The 19,684-nt window shown below is 40.2% G+C and overlaps 1 protein-coding gene across 1 annotated transcript in view; it reads left to right on the forward strand.

Annotated features, from left to right (window-relative positions):
* Positions 1–16,626, forward strand: part of dars2 (aspartyl-tRNA synthetase 2, mitochondrial) — a 41,905-nt gene extending 25,279 nt beyond the window's left edge. The window contains exons 13-17 of the mRNA XM_072573445.1: positions 6,964–7,116; positions 7,565–7,783; positions 8,357–8,467; positions 14,100–14,175; positions 14,668–16,626. Of these exons, the coding sequence (XP_072429546.1) occupies positions 6,964–7,116; positions 7,565–7,783; positions 8,357–8,467; positions 14,100–14,175; positions 14,668–14,858 (750 nt within the window). The 3' untranslated portion in view covers positions 14,859–16,626. The remainder of the gene's footprint in view (positions 1–6,963; positions 7,117–7,564; positions 7,784–8,356; positions 8,468–14,099; positions 14,176–14,667) is intronic.
* Positions 16,627–19,684: the final 3,058 nt, after the last annotated feature.

Genomic DNA, 19,684 nt, shown 5'->3' on the forward strand with positions numbered 1-19,684 from the left:
CATCTGGATCGTTCATGTATAGTGAAAAGTTGTGGTCCTAACACTGAGCCTTGCCACTTGTCACTGGCTGTTGACCTGAGAAGGACTCTTTTATCCCCAATCTTTGCTTTTAGAAATTCCTTTTAGAACATGAACATTTTGGTTCTCTTTTCTCTTGAAAAGAAAAGGCTGAGGGATGATTGAAAAGCCATTCAAAATGATGAAAGGTTTTCAGACAGAGCAACTGTTCCAACTTGTGGTGAAGAGGAAAACCAGGCAGCCATTAATGTGAGATAGAAAATTCAGAGGAAAGCTTTTTACCCAAGTAGTGGTGAAAACATGTATTTTGTTCATAGGGAGCAGTTCGTGATTATTAAAGGTATATTAAGGGACCCTAGATAAGTTGGTGAGGAAGAAATAAATGTGGGTTGTTTTCATAGAATTGGATGAGGCTGAACTGGAGCATAATTTCTAGCATAAACTGTTTGGGTGGTTTGTTTTATGTGTTATTATTCTAGGCCAGTCTCTGGGATGGCACTCTTTCATCAATTGTTCAGCCAACAAGTTACACTATAGGCTTCCTGCCATTAGGATCACTAAGGTAAATTAACTCTTTAATGCCACTGATCTAAAACTGTCAGACAATTAAGGGACAAACCTCTTAATTATTTTTATCAATTTTAGAATAATTAACAAATATTAAATTTAAAAATCATGCAAATGATTAAACAATGTGGTCAGTTGACTAAAGAAGAGGTTACAAAGGCAGTTCTTTAACAGTAATTCAGTGTTGGCAAGCAAAATTGTGGAATGATCAGGAAAGGATGTAAGATTAATTGAGTTTATTTATCTGTAAGGACTGGAATGCAAAAGTGAGAAATTTATGCTTCAGCTGCACAGGGCACTTGTTAAACCTCCTCTAGAGTACTGGATTATTTTTGAGTACTGTGATTATTTAATTTCAGCTCTGTGAACATTTATTGCTACAGTCTAGGTTACCAAAATGATATTCTGAATTAGTAGATAACTCTTTGAAGACTGGCTGAACAACATTGTTTCGTATTGTATTGAGTTTAGAAGATTCTCTGATGATCTAAATAAAGTACTTAAAATAATAAAGGAAAGCATTGAGGTAGACACAGATGAGCTATTTCCTCTGGGAATACATAATGCATAATTCAAGATCAGCCATTTCAAAGTGCAGAGATAATGAATTTATTCACACCAAGATAATTGAAATCTGAAGATCTCTTCACTACCACCACCATTAAGAATTTTGTTTTTATGCAGATATGAAGGCAAATGAAACAGAGGAACATGGGCCTGGATTTTAGGGATGCTGAGGTCTCTCTCTGTCTCTTCCCTTACTTCACATTTTTTCTGGGGAAGGAAGAAGGAAAGAGAGCCAATCCACAAGCCTGATGGGATTAGTGTTTTTGCTTTAAGGCAAGACCTCTGCACCTTCAGGGAATGCTCTACCCTGAGAGAGCAGCCAGCCAATCAATGACTGGTGGCTCTGTAGTTGAATAAAGGCAGTTCAGTCACACAAAGCTCAGCCCTGTGTCCCAAGTTGTATTTTCATTGAGGGATTGGGGAGTGCAAGAACCAGGTTGAAGAAGCTGGGGGTGCTGAGCAAGGAGGGATAAAAGCTGGCGGTTTGCCTTCAGTAAGTACAGAGGATCAACAAAGAAAGTCTATACATTTGTACAAGAACAGTCTTCAAGTAAAATACTGGTGGGCTTTGAATGAGACCCTTAAGTGGCTATTACTTAGTGAGGGGGAGTTGGTGATGTAGTGTTCATATCATTGTACTAATTATGAAGAAGTCAGATTATTCCTCTCAGGAGATGAATTCAAATCTTAATATGGAAGCTCTTATTGAATACATCTGGAACACTAAGCTCATCTCAGTTATGGTGACCATGACTACAATCAATGTTGTAAAACCCATCTGGGGTTGTAGGGAAGGAAATCTGCAGCCTTAGCCCAGTCTTGCCTACATTGGAAAGTGACAGTCTCCTCAAAGAAGTAGAGTGGGAATTCGGGGCCAGCAGGTTCCTCTAAGAGCGAAGGGCAGCAAGTCCAGGAAACCTTGGATGCCAAGGGGTAAAGAAAAAAGGAAGCATATGTCAGATACATCACATTAAAAACTGGGGAGGCCCTTCAGAAATATAGAGAGTATGGGATTTGCTTAAAAAGAAAATTGGGGCAAAGAGGTGCATCTTTGGCAGATGAGATCAAGGTAAAACCCAAGTCTTTTCATAAGTATAAAAGAATGGTACCTAATAGAGACTGAAGGGTCAACCTGTGCATGGAGCCAGAGGATGTGGGTGAGGTCTTAAATGGATACTTCTCATTTGTATTCACAAAGGAGAAAGGCATTGTAGCCAGGGATTTTAGTTGGGATGGCGAGATTCTCGAATGCTTTAGGGTTAATAAGGAGGAGGTATTAGATGTTTTAGTGGGCAGAAAGATTCATAAATCCCCAGGGCTGATGAGATGCATCCTAGGTAGCTATGGGAAGCAAGAGAGGAGAATGCTGGGGTTATGGCTGATATATTTGATACTTTTAATACTTCACTGGCCACAGGTGAAGTGCCAGATGACTGGAGGATAGCTAATCTGGTTTCTTTATTCAAGAAAGACTGGAGGAGAGCAAATGTCCCCTTTTTCAAGAAGTGGAGTAGGATCAATCCTGGTAATTATAGTAGACCAGTTAGCCTTTCTTCAGTTGTGGGTAAAGTATTGGAAAAGTTTATAAGAGATAGGATTTATAATCATCTAGAAAAGAATAAGTTGATTAGGGATAGTCAACACAGTTTTGTGAAGGGTAGGTAGTGCCTCACAAATCTTATTAGGTTCTTTTGAGAAGGTGACCAAACAGGTGGATCAGGGTAAAGTGGTCAATGTGGTGTATATGGATTCAGTAAGGCATTTGATTAGATTAGATTAGATTCCTGGCAGTGTGGAAACAGGCCCTTCGGCCCAACAAGTCCACACCGACCCTCCAAAGAGCAGACCACCCAAACCCATTCTCCTACGTTTACCCCTTCACCTAACACTACGGGCAATTTGGTAAGGTTCCCCACAGTAGGCTATTGCACAAAATACAGAGGAATGGGATTGAGGTTTATTTAGTGGTTTGGGTCAGAAATCGGCTGGCTGAAAGAAGACAGAGGATGGTGGTTGATGGGAAATGTTCATCCTGGAGTTCAGTTACTCGTGGTGTACCGCAAGGATCTGTTTTGGGTCCATTGTTGTTTGTCATTTTTATAAACAACCTGGATGAGGGTGTAGATGGATGGGTAGTAAATATGCAGATGACACTAAGGTGGTGGAGTTGTGGATAGTGCTGAAGGATGTTGCAGGTTACAGAGGGACATAGATAAGCTGCAGAGTTGGGCTGAGAGGTGGCAAATGGAGCTTAATGTGGAAAAGTGTGAGGTGATTCACTTTGGAAGGAACAACATAGAATAAAGAGTACTGGGGTAATGGTAAGATTCTTGCTAGTGTAGATGAGCAGAGAGATCTCTGTGTTCATGTGTATAGATTCCTGAAAGTTGTCACACAGGTTGGAAGGGTTGTTAAGAAGGCATAAGATGTGTCAGCTTTTATTGGTAGAGGGATTAAGTTTCAGAGTCACGAGGTCATGTTGCAGCTGTACAAAACTCTTGGAGTATTGCGTACAGATCTGGTCACCACATTATAGGAAGGATGTGGAAGCTTTGGAAAGGGTTCAGAGGCGATTTACTAGGATGTTGCCTGATATGGAGGTAAGGCCTTATGAGGAAAGGCTGGGGGACTTGAGTCTTTTTTTGGTGAAGAGAAGAAGGTTTAGAGGTGACTTAATATAGACATATAAGATAATCAGAGGGTTAGATAGGGTGGACACAGAGCCTTTTTGCTTGGATGGTGATGGCTAGCACGAGGGGGCGTAGCTTTAAATTGAGGGGTGATAGATATAGGACAGATCTCAGAGGTGGTTTCTTTACTCAGAGTAGTATAGGCGTGGAACGCCCTGCCTATAACAATAGTAGAGTCACCAACTTTAAGGGCATTTAAATGGTCATTGGATAACCATATGGATGAAAATGGAATAGTGTAGGATAGATAGTCTTCAGATTAGTTCCACAGGTTGGCACAACATGAAGGGCTGAAGGGCCTGTATTGTGCTGTAATGTTCTATGTTCTAACGGCTGCAGGGATAAGCCAGGCAATTACAGATCAGTTAGTCTGATGTCATTAGTAGGAACATTATTTGAAAAAATGTTCTGAAGCACAGGATTAATCAGAACTTGGAAAGGCAGGGATAGTGGGCATAGATTTGGCAGGGAGATCCTATCTGATTAATTTGAGTTGTTTGAAAAATGACTAAATATATTGATGAGGGGAATGCTGTTGTTTTGACAAGGACCCACATGGAAGGCTGGTTCAAAATACAAAAGACCATTGGGTCCTTGGTAAGTTGGGAAACTGGATCCAGAATTTGCTTACAAATAGATGCAAGGTCGTTTTTGTGATTGGAAGCCTGTAATCAGCAGGTGCCACAGACATCAGTGCTGAAATCCTTGTTGTTAGATACTTAGATGTGAGTAAAGAAGGTATAATTGGTAAGTCTGCAGATGACATGAAATTTATTGATAGTGTGGAGGATGGTCCCAGACTACAGTCTGATATTGATCAACTGTTAAATTGGTTAGAGCAGATGGAATTTCATCCCAATAAGTGTGAGATGATGCAGTTTAGGAGATCTAATAAGGGAAAGATATACACAATGAATGGTAGGTCCCTAGGGAGTACTGAGGGAACAAAGGGACCTTGGTGTACAAGTCCATAAGTTGCTGAAAGTGTCGGTACAGGTGCACAAGGTGGTGAAGAACCTTTTTGATTTGGGATGTTTGCCTTCATTAGTCAGTGCATAGAATATTGGAACAAGCAAGTCTCTGTACAACTTTATAACACATTGATTAGGCCACAGACAGAACAATGAATGCAGTTCTGGTTGCCACACAATTGGAGGGATGTGATTGTACTAGCGAGGGTGCAGAGGAGATCCACCAGGATGTGGCCCAGGATGAAAATTCTCAGGTATGAGGAGAGACTGGATAGATTGGATTCATTTTCCTTAGAGTAGGGAAGGCTGAGGGGGGGTCATAATGAGATATACAGAATTTTGAGAGATATAGACACAGTAGATTGTGAGAATCTCTTCCCATGGCAGATGTGTCTGAGACCAGAAGATATAAGTTTAAGGTGAGGACCAATGGTTTAGTGGAGATCGGAGAAAAATAAAGTTTCACCCAGAGGCTGATAGTAATGTGGAACATGCTGTCTGAAAGGGTGGTGGAGGCAAGTATTCATGCATCTGGAATAAGCATCTGGATACATGCGAAAACATTGAGGCAGTGGACCAAGTGCAGCTAAATGGGATTAGTGTAGTTTGGTATTTGTTGGTTAGTTTATCCATGGTGGGCTGAAGGGCATTTTTCTATGTCTCTGACTCCAGACCTATAGTAATGTGATTGACTGTTAGCTGCTCTTTGAAGTACCCGAGAAAGGCACTCAGTTCAATGGCATTTAGGAATGGGCAACAAATGCAGGTCTTGCAAGCGATCCTCACTATAGAATAAAGAAAATAATGTTAAGGATCTCAATAGATCCAAGGATGGGTAGGGAGCAGGAAGGCCACCCTCCGGATTTTACGTGTTTCTGCTTTCTGCCTTCAATCACATCAGATAGAGGAGTGTAAAATCCTGCCCATTGAGTTCTGAATGATGAACTTCAATTGTTATATTTTTTTTCCATGTCAAAAACACTGGTATGTTCTTTTAAACTACATTAAAAACTTATTCAATTCTCTTGAGTGGTAGAGTTCAAGCTTTCTGGTGTTCTTGACCTCCCAATGAGTGCAGCACCAGGACTTTGATATCCCTCATCACCTGTTTCTACTACTTTTGCTTTTGTAAAAAGGATTCCACATGGATTGAGTCTTGCAGGACACTTTATGTCCTCCTCAATGAACAGTCTCCAGTCCTATGGTGTTGATGGCTTATTTCTGGTAAATGTTTTAGGTGTATAAGTCTTTGTAATTTAAAATTAGCCTTTGCCTTTCCCATCATTCAATATGGCTGCTGATTTCATTTTGAGGTTACCTTTAAGGAATGTTTGCCAATAGACCGCTCCCTTCTTGAGTTGTTTACATTGTGACCATGGCAAAGTTAGTTTACATTGTTTGTATTGGTGCAACATGCATGTATGGATTTTCAGGTGTTTTACCATGCCCTATCAAATAGAGAACTGAAGCACACTACATTAGATTACATTACTACATTACATTGTGGCCACATTTTTATGATTTTATTTATTGTCACTTGCATTTTACAGTGAATAATTCAATAAAATACAATGAAAGGCTTTAACAGTCACCACAACTCAGCACCATTTTGAAGTTTTGGAATAAAAATGATAAAAGATTTAACTGATATTTTTAGTGAATGACCAAGGGACAGAAGGTCACAAAGTCAATGTACGGAGAGGCATTTTTAATCTATATAAATAATTTGAGTCTCGGCATAAAACAATTGATCCAAAGTGTACGTAAAACATATTCAGGAGGATAAAGCATAGTGAGCATCTGTGGGTGAACCATAAGATTTCTCTAAAGGTTTACAAGGTGTAGCTCTACGTTATTGCAGCATAGACTGATTGAATATGTGTTGATTGCTGATCTTTTTTGTATAGAGTTCCAGCTTTGAATCCAGTGTTGTGTGTAGCAAAGCCAAATTCTTCATATGTTTATTGAGTCACCTGTTCTGCCATCCTTACAGGATGTCATTCACAATGCAGAGCCCCAGAGATTTTATAATCCATTCCTCTCAGCTGGGCTGCTGCCATGCTGTCATAAGAGAAACCTATTGGGGACAAAAAACAGTAAATCTTCACTGAAATTGAAGGTATTCTTCACCAATTGGTCTCTGCCAACAGGACTTAACGTTTGTTACACTGCAACCTGATGGCACATGGAAATCTGCAATTTCCAAATTCCTTACCGATATGGAGAAATCTCAGCTATGTCATATAACCAATATTCAAAAAGGTGATGTGCTGATTCTTGCAGCAGGAGATTGGACAAAGGCAGTAAGTATTTTACTTATTTAAGTTATTGGTAACCATTGTTAGGAACAACATAAACATTTGTTTAGAAAGGCATGGCTTAAATCAACGGATGCCAGCATAGATTGGTTAAATCCAAATCATATCTGATTAACTTTGACTAGTTACTAGCTTAATATAGAGCATACTTCGGACTTTGGTTCATTTAATAAGAAACTGTAAAGTTGTGACTCTTTGGATAGGTATCTGGGAGAAGCACTATTACCACAGTACTTTTCCTTCGAGATAATCACATTGGTAAAAGTTTTGAGCTTCTAATATCCATATGTGAAGTATCAGCTTCTCACTTAAACTTCTAATATAATCAGCTTCAGGCTGATTGATTTTCTTCTACACCTTGTGCAGTGATTTTATTTTATAGTAACAAACTTACCAGTCACTCTTAGTAATGCATTTTTTTAACCTGTCACAGAATGCTGCATTAGGGAAATTGCGGCTGGAGTGTGCAGATATTTTGGAATCTAGAGGTGTCACCCTCAGAGATCCAGGTATATTCAATTTCCTATGGATCATCGATTTTCCACTGTTTCTACCAAAAGAAGACAATCCTGAAGAGTTTGAATCGGCTCATCACCCCTTTACGGCACCACATCCAGATGATATCCATCTCATCTACACGGAGCCTAACAAGGTAAGATACAATGACAGAATCTTACACTGAACTGGGCAATCTTCACCGCTAACATTTTTCAGTTAATTTTCTTGATAGACAGTGTTTTTATAACTTAGAAAATGTATTATCTGTTTTCAAAATGAATACAGGTTCTCTAAAACATCCATTAGAGCTAATGATTTTGCAAGGTTAAATTGGGAATTTTGGCTTCTATATATTGTTGTGAGAACCCAAGGCCTTCACCGGTTGTAGAAGAAATTACAATTGCGACAGGTCTTGCTCAACTTGTGAGTGTCTCAGTCAACCTGAAAGATTGGGTCTGTACCAAACCCTCAGCTTGAGGCATAAATGTTCCCTGGGGATCACTGACAGACTTACTAAGTTTGGTAGAGTAACTAAAATGTTAGTGCACCAATTAAAACGATGGAGGAGTGTTAGAGCATAATTCCTGGCATGGGTTGGGCCAAATGGCCTACTTCTATGTTTTGTGTAAATTGTTTGTAGATGCCATGACAAAAGCATGTGGATGAGTACCTGATGATCATTGTAGTGGGATCTTTACTTATTTGGACTTTTGTGAGTTTTCTCTAGGTGAGGAGTCAACATTATGACTTGGTGTTAAACGGCAATGAAATAGGAGGAGGCTCCATTCGAATACATAATATGGAGTTGCAGAAATACGTCCTTGAGACAATACTAAAGGTACATAGCTTAACTCCAATTACTTATTCTTTTTGCAACTTCACTAAAATATATGATTCACAGTGCAATAAATGTTAGGAATTGTGAAGAAGCCCTGAAATTGAGAGTTGTAAATTAAGTTGCTGAAGTTGAACTTCTTAGGTATTGCTAGGAAAAAATAGTTTTGTTGCTGCTGCAGCCCACATGTCCAATGACAGGGCAGGTGGATTGGTTACATTTCAACTTCTAAGTGTCAGTGTAAAGAAATAATTTCTGGTGGTCAGAGGTGACCTCTCGCAACCAAATAATGGAGGAAGGAAGAATGTCCTTGAATATCCCATGGGTGTGTCACCACATGCAAATATCTACTTTTCTTTATGAAGTGCTTTCAATAAAACATCCAAAGGTGCTTAAGAGGAGCATTATAAAACAAAATAAGACAGTCACACGAGATGTTACTTTAAAAGAAAGCTTGGTCAAAGAGGAAGATTTTTAAGGAGTATCTCCAGCGAGGGAACTAGGAAGTCAACAGGAGAAGTCGAGGAAACCAGATGTTTGGGCCTAGGCAACTGAAGACATGACCATCAATGGAGGAACAAATACATTTAGGGTGCTCAAGAGACCAGAATTAGTTTAGCACAGATGTTTTGGAGAGCTGTGGGGCTTGCAGAAATTTCAGAGCTTCAGAGGAGTTTGAACACCTTGGTGAGAATTTTAAAATTAAGGTGTTTTTTTTAACCGGAGCCAGTGTAGATTCCTTCTCATGCAAAAGAGTTAAATGACATCAAAGGAGACGAGCCAATAGTATGTAGTATAGTCAAATGTAGAGGTAACAAAGGCATGGATCAAGATTGAAGTAGCAGATGAAATCAGATAATGTTATGGTGGTGTAAATATGCAGTTTTTGTGATTTTGCAGACATCTAGTCATTAGTTGATCTCTGGGTCAGATATGATGTTGAGGTTGCAGACAATCTGGTTTAATCTCGGCTGGTAACCAGGAAGCGTAATGGAGGTGGCGATTAGGGAACGAAGTTTAAAATGGAGACAGAAGAGGCGTCACACTTTCCAATATTTAATAGGAGGAAATATCTGCTCACCCACAATTAAATGTCAGACAGATGGTCTGAAAATAAAGCAACAATGGAAGAGCCTAGAGGTTTGGAGCTAAGGCAGAATTGGATATTGTTAATGTACCTTTGAGAAAGAAAACCATATTGTTCCTTGGTTACATCATCCAAAAACCTGTGAGTGAGAAGTAAGAGAGCATCAAAGATTGATCCCTGTGGGAATATGATAGGTAATAATGTAGAAGCAGGAGGAGAAGCCACTGCAAGTGATTGATTGATTCATTCATTCGTTAGCAGTCCCTTGCAGACAAGGATGACTTGGCTCCACTCTGAGGGTGAGTCTATAGGTGGCTTTACACACTGACGCGGCTATTGCAAGCTCTGTTGCACTTGGGGCAGAAGTTAGTCACAGGAAGAGGTGGATGGGATGCTGGTGTGGCAGCATGCTCCTCTTGCTCTTATCAGCTGGCTTCCGCTTTTTTCTGATGGCAAGTCTTGAGGTGCTCATGCATTCCCAGGTGCTCCTCTTCCACTTTAAGTGGTCTAGAGCCAGTGATTCCCAGATGTCTGTGAGAATGCTGCACTTCGCCAGTGAGGAATTGAGTGTATCATTGATTTGCTTCCTCTGTTCACCTTGGGCTCGCCTGCCATTTAGAAGCTGAGAGAAGAGCACCTGCTTAGGGAGTTTCGTGTTAATCATGCAAAAGATGTGCCTCAACCATCGTAGCCAATCCAGGGTGGTCAGTGCTTCAACACTGGGGAGTTGGCCTAGTTGAGGACGCTGGTGTTGGTGTAATTTTCTTACCAGTTAATACACAGAGTATTGCGAAGGCAGTGTTGGTGGCACAAGTGACTCTGATTACAATTGGACAATTAAGAAATAAGCACCAGAGCTCGTTGGAGGAAAGAGCACATGGTGTCCATCAATGTTCTCGCCTTTACAGAAAGGTGGGCAGTGCAGGGGATACACTGATCTATTTCCCCTTCTAACTCTATTTTGATTCAGTCCCTTCCCAGTCTCCTTATGCCTCCTCCTCCTCTCTCTCTCTCTCTCTCTCTCTCTCTCTCTCTCTCTCTTCCCCCCTCCAACCACCAACCTTTGATATTTTGCATTGCCAACAATGGATTTGCATGTAAATATTGAATTGGCTACATGGGTGTTTTTACTGGTGGTGGATAGCAGTTTGAAAGAAAAAAATGCAGAAAAAAAGTCAGTGCTTAGGTGGTAAGAAAGTTGCTCAGTTTTGTGTAAAAACACTTGGAATCATAGTATCCTTACAATGTGGAAGCAGGCCATTCAGCCCATCGATTCCTTACTGACCTTCTGCAGAGCATCCCACCTAGACCGACACCATCACTGTAACCTTGCATTTCCCATGGCTAATCCACCTAGCCTGCTCATTCTTGGATACACTATGGGCCAATTTAGTACAGCGATCCACCTAACCTGTACATCTTTGGATTGTGGGAGGAGACCAGAGCATCCGGAGGAAATCTCACAGACACGGAGAATGTGCAAACTCCCCACAGAGAGATGCGTGATGCTGGAATTAAAGCTGGACCCTTGATGAGATGAGGCAGCAGTGCTAACCACTGAGCCACTGTGCAGCCCACAGTGGGTAGGCTTCACCTCTTCTAGGTTGGGGAAGGAATGGACTCAAGCAAAATTAATCCATTCGTTGATAAGAATATTGAGTATTGGAAGTGAGATAGGGTGAATAGCTTTGGCTGTGAACAATGGGGAACATTAGTTTAAGGAATGATAGTCAAAAGGCAATGGCAAGCATTCAAAGAATGAATGGGTGAACTGCAATAATTGTTCATTCCAGTCTGGTGCAAAAGTAAATCGGAAAAAGTAGCCAAACTATGGCTTACAAGGAAAATTGGAGAAAGTATTGGACAAAAAAAAACCTGCAGAGTGGGAGCAGTTTAGAATTCAGCAACAGAGGACAAAGAGATTAATTTAAGAAAGAATACAAGAGTAAGTTTGCAGGAACATAAAAACTGACTGTAAAAGTTTCTGGGTATGTGAAGAGAAACCAATTGGTGAAGACTAATGTAGGCCCCTTACAGTCAGAAACAGGGGAATTTATTATGGGGATCAAAAATAACTGACCAACTAAATACATTCTTAGATTCTGTGTTCACAAGAAGACACGAATAACATGCCAGAAATATTAAGTAACATAGGGTTTAGTGAGAGGGAGGAACTGCAGAAAATCAGTATTAGTAGGAAAATGTTGTTGGGGAAATTGGGTTGAAGATCAGTAAATCTTCAGGCCTTGATAATCTACGTCCCAGAGTACTTGAGGAAATGGCCCTAGAAATAGGGAATGCATTGGCAGTTATCTTCAAACAGTTCCTACAGATTGGAGGACAGCTAATGTAAGCGCACTCTATTTAAAAAGGAAAGTCACGTGAAAACTGGGAAAATATAGACCAGTCAGCTTGACATCAGTAATGGGGAAAATGTTTAAAAGATTTAATAAAGAGTCACGAATTTACAAAATGGAAAATCATGCTTGACAAATCTATTGGAATTCTTCAAGGATGTAGAATTGTTGAGGGGGGAATCCAATTCTTGTGATTTATTTGGACTTTCAGAAGGCTGTTGACAGAATTTCCACATAATACGTTATCATGGAAAGTTCAAGCAGTAAGAATGTGGGTAGTGTCTTGAGATGGATAGAAGCAAAGATTAGGAGCAAACAAGTCTTCCAATGGGTAGCAGTGACTTTTGGGTTGGAGGGTGAACTCTGAAAAGGATCCAGCAATGCTGGAGTGTGATTTGGATCAGCTGAGTGAGTCGGCAAATGGATGGCAGTTGCAATATAATGTGGATAAATGTGAGGTTTGAGTTTGATTTATTATTGTGACATGTACCAAGATACAGTGAAAAGTGTTATTTTGCATGCTATACAAGCAGGTAGTGTCATAGTGCATCAGGCTAGCAGAACATGGTGCAGAATACAGTATTACAGCTGCACAGAAGGTGCAGAGAGAGAGTTGTACACTTTGATAGTCGATTATTATTTGTGGTTATAAATTGACAATGAGGCATGTGCAATGAGACCTTGGTGTCTTCAAACACCATTTGCTTAAAGTAAGCATACAGATGCAGCAGGCGGTAAAGAAGGCAATTGGTATCTTGGCCTTCATAGCAAGAGGATTCAAGTACAGAACCAGCGATGTCTTGCTACCATTAATAAGGGCCTTGGTGACACCACACTGAGTGTGTTGTGTGCAGTTATCTGAGGAAGAATGTTCTTGTTATTAGAGGCAGTGCAGCAAACATTTACCAGATTCATGTAGGATGAGATTGAATCGGTTAGAATTGTACTCACTGGAGTTCAGAAGAATGAAGGTGGATTCATAGAAGTGTATAAAGTTCTAGCAGAACTTGACAAGGTAGATGCAGGATGTTCTAGATAGCAGAGTCCAGAACAAGGGGGTCACAGTCTAAGTCTTAGAACTGAGATGAGGAGAAATTACTTCACAGAAAGCAACCAAGGCCAAGCATTGTATTATTTCAAGGAGTTGGGTATAGCGCTTGGGGCTAATGGGATCAAAGAATATGGGAGAAAAGCAGGAACAAGCTATTGAGTTGGACAATCAGTCATGTTGTAATGAATGACAGAACAGTATATCAAAGGGACAAATGCCCTACTCCTACTCCTATTTTCAATATTTCTCTATTTTCAGCAATAATTCATTTATTTTTTTTAATCCCTTAGGAGTATCTATACCCTTTGGAAAAAACGATAGCTCAGTGGTTAGCATTGCTAGCTCACAGCAGCAGGAACCCAGGTTCGATTCCAGCCTTGGGCAACTGGTGTGGAGTTCGAACCTTCTCTGTACGTCTGCATGGGTTTCTGCCAGGTGCTTGGTTTTCTCCCTAGTCTAAAGATATGCAGGCTAGGTGAATTTACCATGCTTAAAAAAAAAAATGCCTCATGGTGTCCATGGATGTGTAAGCTAGGTAGATTAGCCATGGTTAATGCAGGGCCAAAGGAATAGGGTAGGGCAGTGTACCTAGTTGGGATGTTCTTCAGAAGGTTGGTGCAGACTTGATGGGCCGAATGGCCTCTATCTTCAATATAGGGATTCTATACAAAATTAGCTGTTGTCTCTTCAGTCAGATGGATTTTAATCTTGATAAGGGTGTAATTATTAGGTGTACATTGTCAAATGCGTTAAATTCAGAAGCATAACATCTATATTACCTTCATTATTACCATAAAAGAACTTGATCAAATTATTCAAAATGATTTTCCTTTATCAAATGTGTACTGACTTTTATTTATTAACTGATAAATAAATGCACCTGGTGTGCAACTGCAAGCAAAGATACTCCTGACCCAACTTTTCATGATGTAACTGAAACAATATTTGCCAACTTGAAACAAGGGTTACATGATCATATGCCAGGTCCTCGTTGGACAACCCGAGTTGGAAAAAAGTATTGCATCATTTTGCAAACTTAGCACTGCCTACCAGGGGTTCAGATCACAACAGTCTAATTTGAATAGACTTGAAATTTTTAAAAATTCCATATGTATTTATTAATTTATTTGTATGTAACAGGAAGACAGTGGGTTGTTATCACATCTACTTGAGGCACTAGATTCCGGAGCACCACCCCATGGTGGGATTGCACTGGGTGAGTTGCAAATTGGTTTGTTTTTTGTCACTCCTACCTGTAAACCAGCAACAAAGAGCCTGAGACAGGAATAATTTGGAACTTTGTTGATTGGGGCTATTTGTGGCTGTGAAAATTATAAGTCAGAGGTAGATTGACTTTCTTTCTTCATTCTCATAATTTTCCTGAGCAAATTTAATGTCTTCAACAGTTTACTACATGATTTCTCTGTAAACTGTTGATGTTGGACTAGAGGACAACCTGTAGCCCGTGCTCAAAGGAAATATTGAATAAGGAAGTTTCTATGTTAAAACAAAAAAAAGCATAAAATCATGGTTTTCCCCTCTTTTCTTTCTCATAATGGGCCAGCATTGTATTAGTGTTTACCAGCAACTGTCATTTGGGATTGAGGCTTTTTGTCTGATTGTAAAATCAAATACTTAACTTCATGTTTATTGCCCATTCTGAATGCTAGAGCGCATCTATTTCAATATCTAATCTGTTTCATTTTAGGTTTGGACAGACTCTTAGCTCTTATAGTTGGAGCATCAAGTATCAGGGATGTCATTGCTTTTCCAAAGTCCTTCAGAGGTCGTGATCTTATGAGTAAAGCACCAGACTATGTTAGCCCTGAAGAGCTGAATCCGTATCATATTCAGGTCAACTGGCCAACAGAAATGCATGAAGACAACGCTAAGTCATGATTTATTGTAGTGACTGGTAACACTTAAAAGCAAATATGCACAGGAAATCTAATTGGAATTTGGATCATATTAGTTTGCACCGTTTCTATGGCTTTGGGAACCAATAAAATCATTGAAAACTTGTGGCAGGAGCAGCTCTCTGCTATGGTGGTATGTTTAGTGTGTCTATTGATCAGATTTCACTTTCTGAATAATGTTTCAAATTTATGGTCATTTAAAGTTAATTGAATTACAGGATCCCTCACTTAGAAATGCGATCCCAAAGAGTGTTGTAATTTTAAAGATCTGACATATGAACATTTCCTGTGCTTAAGAATAGCTGTTTTATATTGTGCTGCATTGTGTTCCAACTTGCATACAAATCGACTTGCAAACGGACTCAAGAACAGATCTCGTTCACAACTGGGGACTGCCTGCAGTAGAAAATGTTCTTTTTTTTTTACACTAAAAGGTCTTTGCCTTGTAAACATACCAGATGTCTGAATTCTTAGCACAATGTCCTATGCAGGTCCAGAGGATAGTGCTAAGTTACTCTCTTTTTCACTTCACTGCCTGAATGTAGTTGATCTGTTTTCAGCCAGAAGGCTCCCTCTGTGATCTGGCCAAAATGTGTTTAGTATGGGAAGCATCCGACAATTTTATTTTTATCTTTCTTCTTTCTTTTCTTTCAAACTCATTGTAGCAGTAGTCTGAAGTCACATGACACCAGTTTATAGTCCAACAGGTTTGTTTCTTCATCTGACAACGGAGAAGCGCTCTGAAAGTATGTGATTTTAAATAAACCTGTTGGACTATAATCTGGTGTTGTGTGACTTCTGACTTTGTCCAACCCAGTCCAACACTAGCATCTCCACATCATTGTTGCAATAGTGTCCATGGTTGTTCAATTATTAGAATAATATATATTAATTCCTGTTCAATAATTCTTGGATCACAGTGACGTTATGCATGATATTGCCTTGTCCATCTGGTACAGAAAGCCTCAACCACATTTTTGTTACCTCCAACTATGACTATTCCAACACAAACTTAGTTGATTCTCAGGCTATATATTCTGTATAAGCTCAGTCATCCAAATGTCTGCTACCCAGACCATATAACTTGCATGAAGTCCTGTTCACCCATTACCCAAATGCTTTTTGGCCTATGTTATGTCTTGGTTAAACCACATCTTTTAAAACTCTCATTCCTATTTTCAAATCCCTCCATGGCTTTGCCTCCATTATCTCTTGCACTCCTGTAAATGTAACCTTTTTCAGCATTCCCAATTTTTAATCCTTTCACAGTCATGATCATGTCTTCAGATATCAAGCTCCTCTTGACTGAAAACAACAAATGTTGGAGATTACAGGATGTCAGACATCATTCATGGAGAGATAGCACATCATCTAGTTTGCTTGCTCTCTTTCCATGGACGCTATCTGATCTGCTGTGATCGCCAGCATTTGTTGTTTTCAGTACAGATTGTAGCATCTGAAGTAATTTGCTCCAAGACTATGCTCTTGGTTCCTTCCTGTACCTCAGCTTACCACTATTGTTTCCTTAATGATGTTTTGACCATGCTGTGTTTCATGTTTCCTATGGATATGACCTTTTTTAAAAAAAGGGCCAGTATTCCCCATCTGCATGTGGAAAAGCTTTATTTTCCCCATTAGTTAACACTCCCATAGGAGATAGATTTGATCCATATATTCTTTTGTTATAAGATTGTATTGTGGCTTTTTTAAAATGACGTGTACAGTCAAATAAAAAATTGTAATACTGTCAATGCATTTCTTTCCTCAATCAAATTTTGATAACAGTTAAAGATTTTCAGTGGGCTATATTTTAAGCTTATCTGTGAGTGGCTTCAAAATTAATGGAACTGAATTGAATTTATTGTCACATGTACCAAGGCACAGTGAAAAGCTTTGTCTTGCGAGCGATACAGGCAGATCACTATAGTTACTTATCTATGCTATTTAACTAATACGTAAACAGTGGCAAAAACCAAAACACAGGTACAGGCGAATGCTAAGAGTTTGTGAGTCCACTCAGTATTCTAACAGCAGTAGGGTAGAAACTGTTTAGAAACGGGCTGGTGCATGTGTTCAGGCTTCCGTATCTTCTCCCCGTTTGTAGAGGTTGTAGAAAAACATTGCCAGGGTGGGATGGGATCTTTGAGAATGCTGGCGGCCTTTCCTTGACAGCGGGTTTGGTAGATGGATTCTGTAGATGGGAAGTTGGCCTTTGTGATTGTCCGGGCCAAGTTCACCACTCTCTGTAACCATCTCCAATCTTGAATGGTACAATTGCCATACCAGGTAGTGATATATCCAGACAAAATGCTCTCTGGCGCACCTATAAAAGTTGGCAAGGGTGTTTGCGTCATGCCAAATTTCTTCAGCTGCCTGAGTAAGAAGAGACAAAGAACAAAGAAAATCTACAGCCCAGGAACAGGCCCTTCAAGCCTGAGCCGATCCAAATGTACTGTTTAAACCTGTCGGTCAATTGCTAAGCATTTGTATCCCTCTGCTCTCTACCTACACGTGCATCTGTCCAGACGCATCTTAAATGAATCTACCATACCTGCCTCTACCATCTCTGCTGGCAACGCTTTCTAAACGCCCATCACCCTCTGTGTGAAGTACTTGCCGCATGTATCCCCCTTAAACTTTCCACCTCTCACCTTGAAAGCATGACCTCTGGTTATTGAATCCTCCACCCTGTCTATACCCTTCATGATTTTGTAAACCTCAATCAGGTCCCTCAATCTCCTTTTTTCTAGTGAAAATAAACCTAACCTACTCAACCTCTCTTCATAGCTAGCGCCTTCCATACCAGGCAACACCCTCGTAAACCTTCTCTGTACCCTCTCCAAAGCGTCCACATCCTTTTGATAATGTGGCGACCAGAACTGTACACAGTATTCCAAATGCAGCCGAACCAATGTCCTGTAGAATCCATTTTGCCAGCTCTTATACTCAATACCATGTCCAATGAAGGCACACATACTATATGCCTTCTTGACCACTATATCCACCTGTGCAGCAACCTTCAGGGTACAAACGACCTGCACTCCCAGATCTCTCTGCCCATCAACTTTTCCCAAGGCTCTTCCATTTATGTATAATTCACTCTAGAATTAGACTTGCCTAAATTTGTCTGGATTGAAAGCCATCTGCCACTTTTCCGCCCAACTCTCCAGTCTATCTTTATCCTCCTGTATTCTCTGACAGTCCCTTATGCTTTCTGCTACTCCACAAATCTTTGTGTCATCTGCAAACTTACTGATCAGACCAACAGTGCCCTCTTCCAGATCATTTATGTATATCACAAACAACAGTGGTCCCAACACTGACCCCTGTGGAACACCACTGATCACCTTTCTCCATTTCAAGAAACTCCCTTCAACTATTACTCTCTGTCTCCTGTTATAGAGTCATAGAGATATACAGCATGGAAACAGACCCTTCGGTCCAACCCGTCCATGCCGACTAGATATCCTAACCCAATCTAGTCCCACCTACCAGTACCCGTCCCATATCCCTCCAAACCCTTCCTATTCATATACCCAATAAAAAATGCCTCTTAAATGTTGCAATTGTACCAGCCTCCACCACATCCTCTGGCAGCTCATTCCATACACATACCACCCTCTGCGTGAAAAAGTTGCCCCTTAGGTCTCTTTTATATCTTGCTCAAAGACGTTGGGCCTTTGTAACCAGTACGTCCACATGAAGAGTCCAAGAAAGCTTGTTGTGAATGACCACTCCCAGGAGCTTGACACTCTCCACCCGTTCCACCTCTGTGCTGTTGATGTGCAAGGGGGCATGAATAACATGTCAATAATGAGTTCCTTGGTTTTGCCGGCATTGAGAGCTAGGTTGTTCTCAGTGCACCATTTCTCTAGGTTTTCCACCTCCCGTCGGTAGTCTGGTTCGTCACCATCTGAGATTCGACAGATTATGGCTGTCATCAGTGAACTTGAAAATGGAGGAGGCATTGCACAGCCTGCCTACCCTTGGACCTATTAAGAGTCTTAACACCCTTAAGGTGTTATGTTTTCACTTGCAGCTTTAGCTGTGTGGGTTATTATTGGACAATAGGAGTTTTCTTGCTTGGCCCATCCGAGGCATCCCCCAGTATTACCAGCTGTGGCTAGCAACTCTATTGGGTGCTAGTAGGACTACAGACCTGAAGTCATGTCACTGGTAAAAACATAAACATCCATTGTAATCTATAAACATTTATAACAAAAGTATTAATTTACAGATAACATCATAAGTACTAAATGTAGTATGAGTTCAAATGTGGAGAGTCATTTAGTCATTGGATGATATTGGTAAAACAACAATAACAGTACTTTACATGTTTTTTTGGCCATTTTTGTATCTAAATAAATTTTAAATGACAATCTACAACAACAGCAGAACCAATGATAAACAATGTAGGGACAAGCAAAAAGAATACCTTTACAATTTTAAAAATCACAAACACCAGGTTATAGTCCAACAGGTTGATTTGGAAGCACTAGCTTTTAGAGCGTTGCTCCTTTAACAAGACCTGATGGAGGAGCAGTGCTCCAAAAGCTAGTGCTTCTAAATAAATGATGAAGGGCTTATACCCAAAATGTCGACTCTCCTGCTCCTTGGATGCTGCCAGACCTACTGTGCTTTTCTGGAATCACACTTTTTGACACTTAAATCTGTCCAGCTAATCGGCCTTGATCTTTTGCAATCCTCACCAAAATTAGCCAAACCTCTCACTGTTTATTATCAATTAACAGGTCACATTCTTTAAATACAATGCTTCAAAATCTAATCTGAACAGGAACAAAGTACTTT

This window comes from Chiloscyllium punctatum, chromosome 7 (genome assembly GCF_047496795.1).
Source record: "Chiloscyllium punctatum isolate Juve2018m chromosome 7, sChiPun1.3, whole genome shotgun sequence".
Taxonomy (NCBI): domain Eukaryota; kingdom Metazoa; phylum Chordata; class Chondrichthyes; order Orectolobiformes; family Hemiscylliidae; genus Chiloscyllium; species Chiloscyllium punctatum.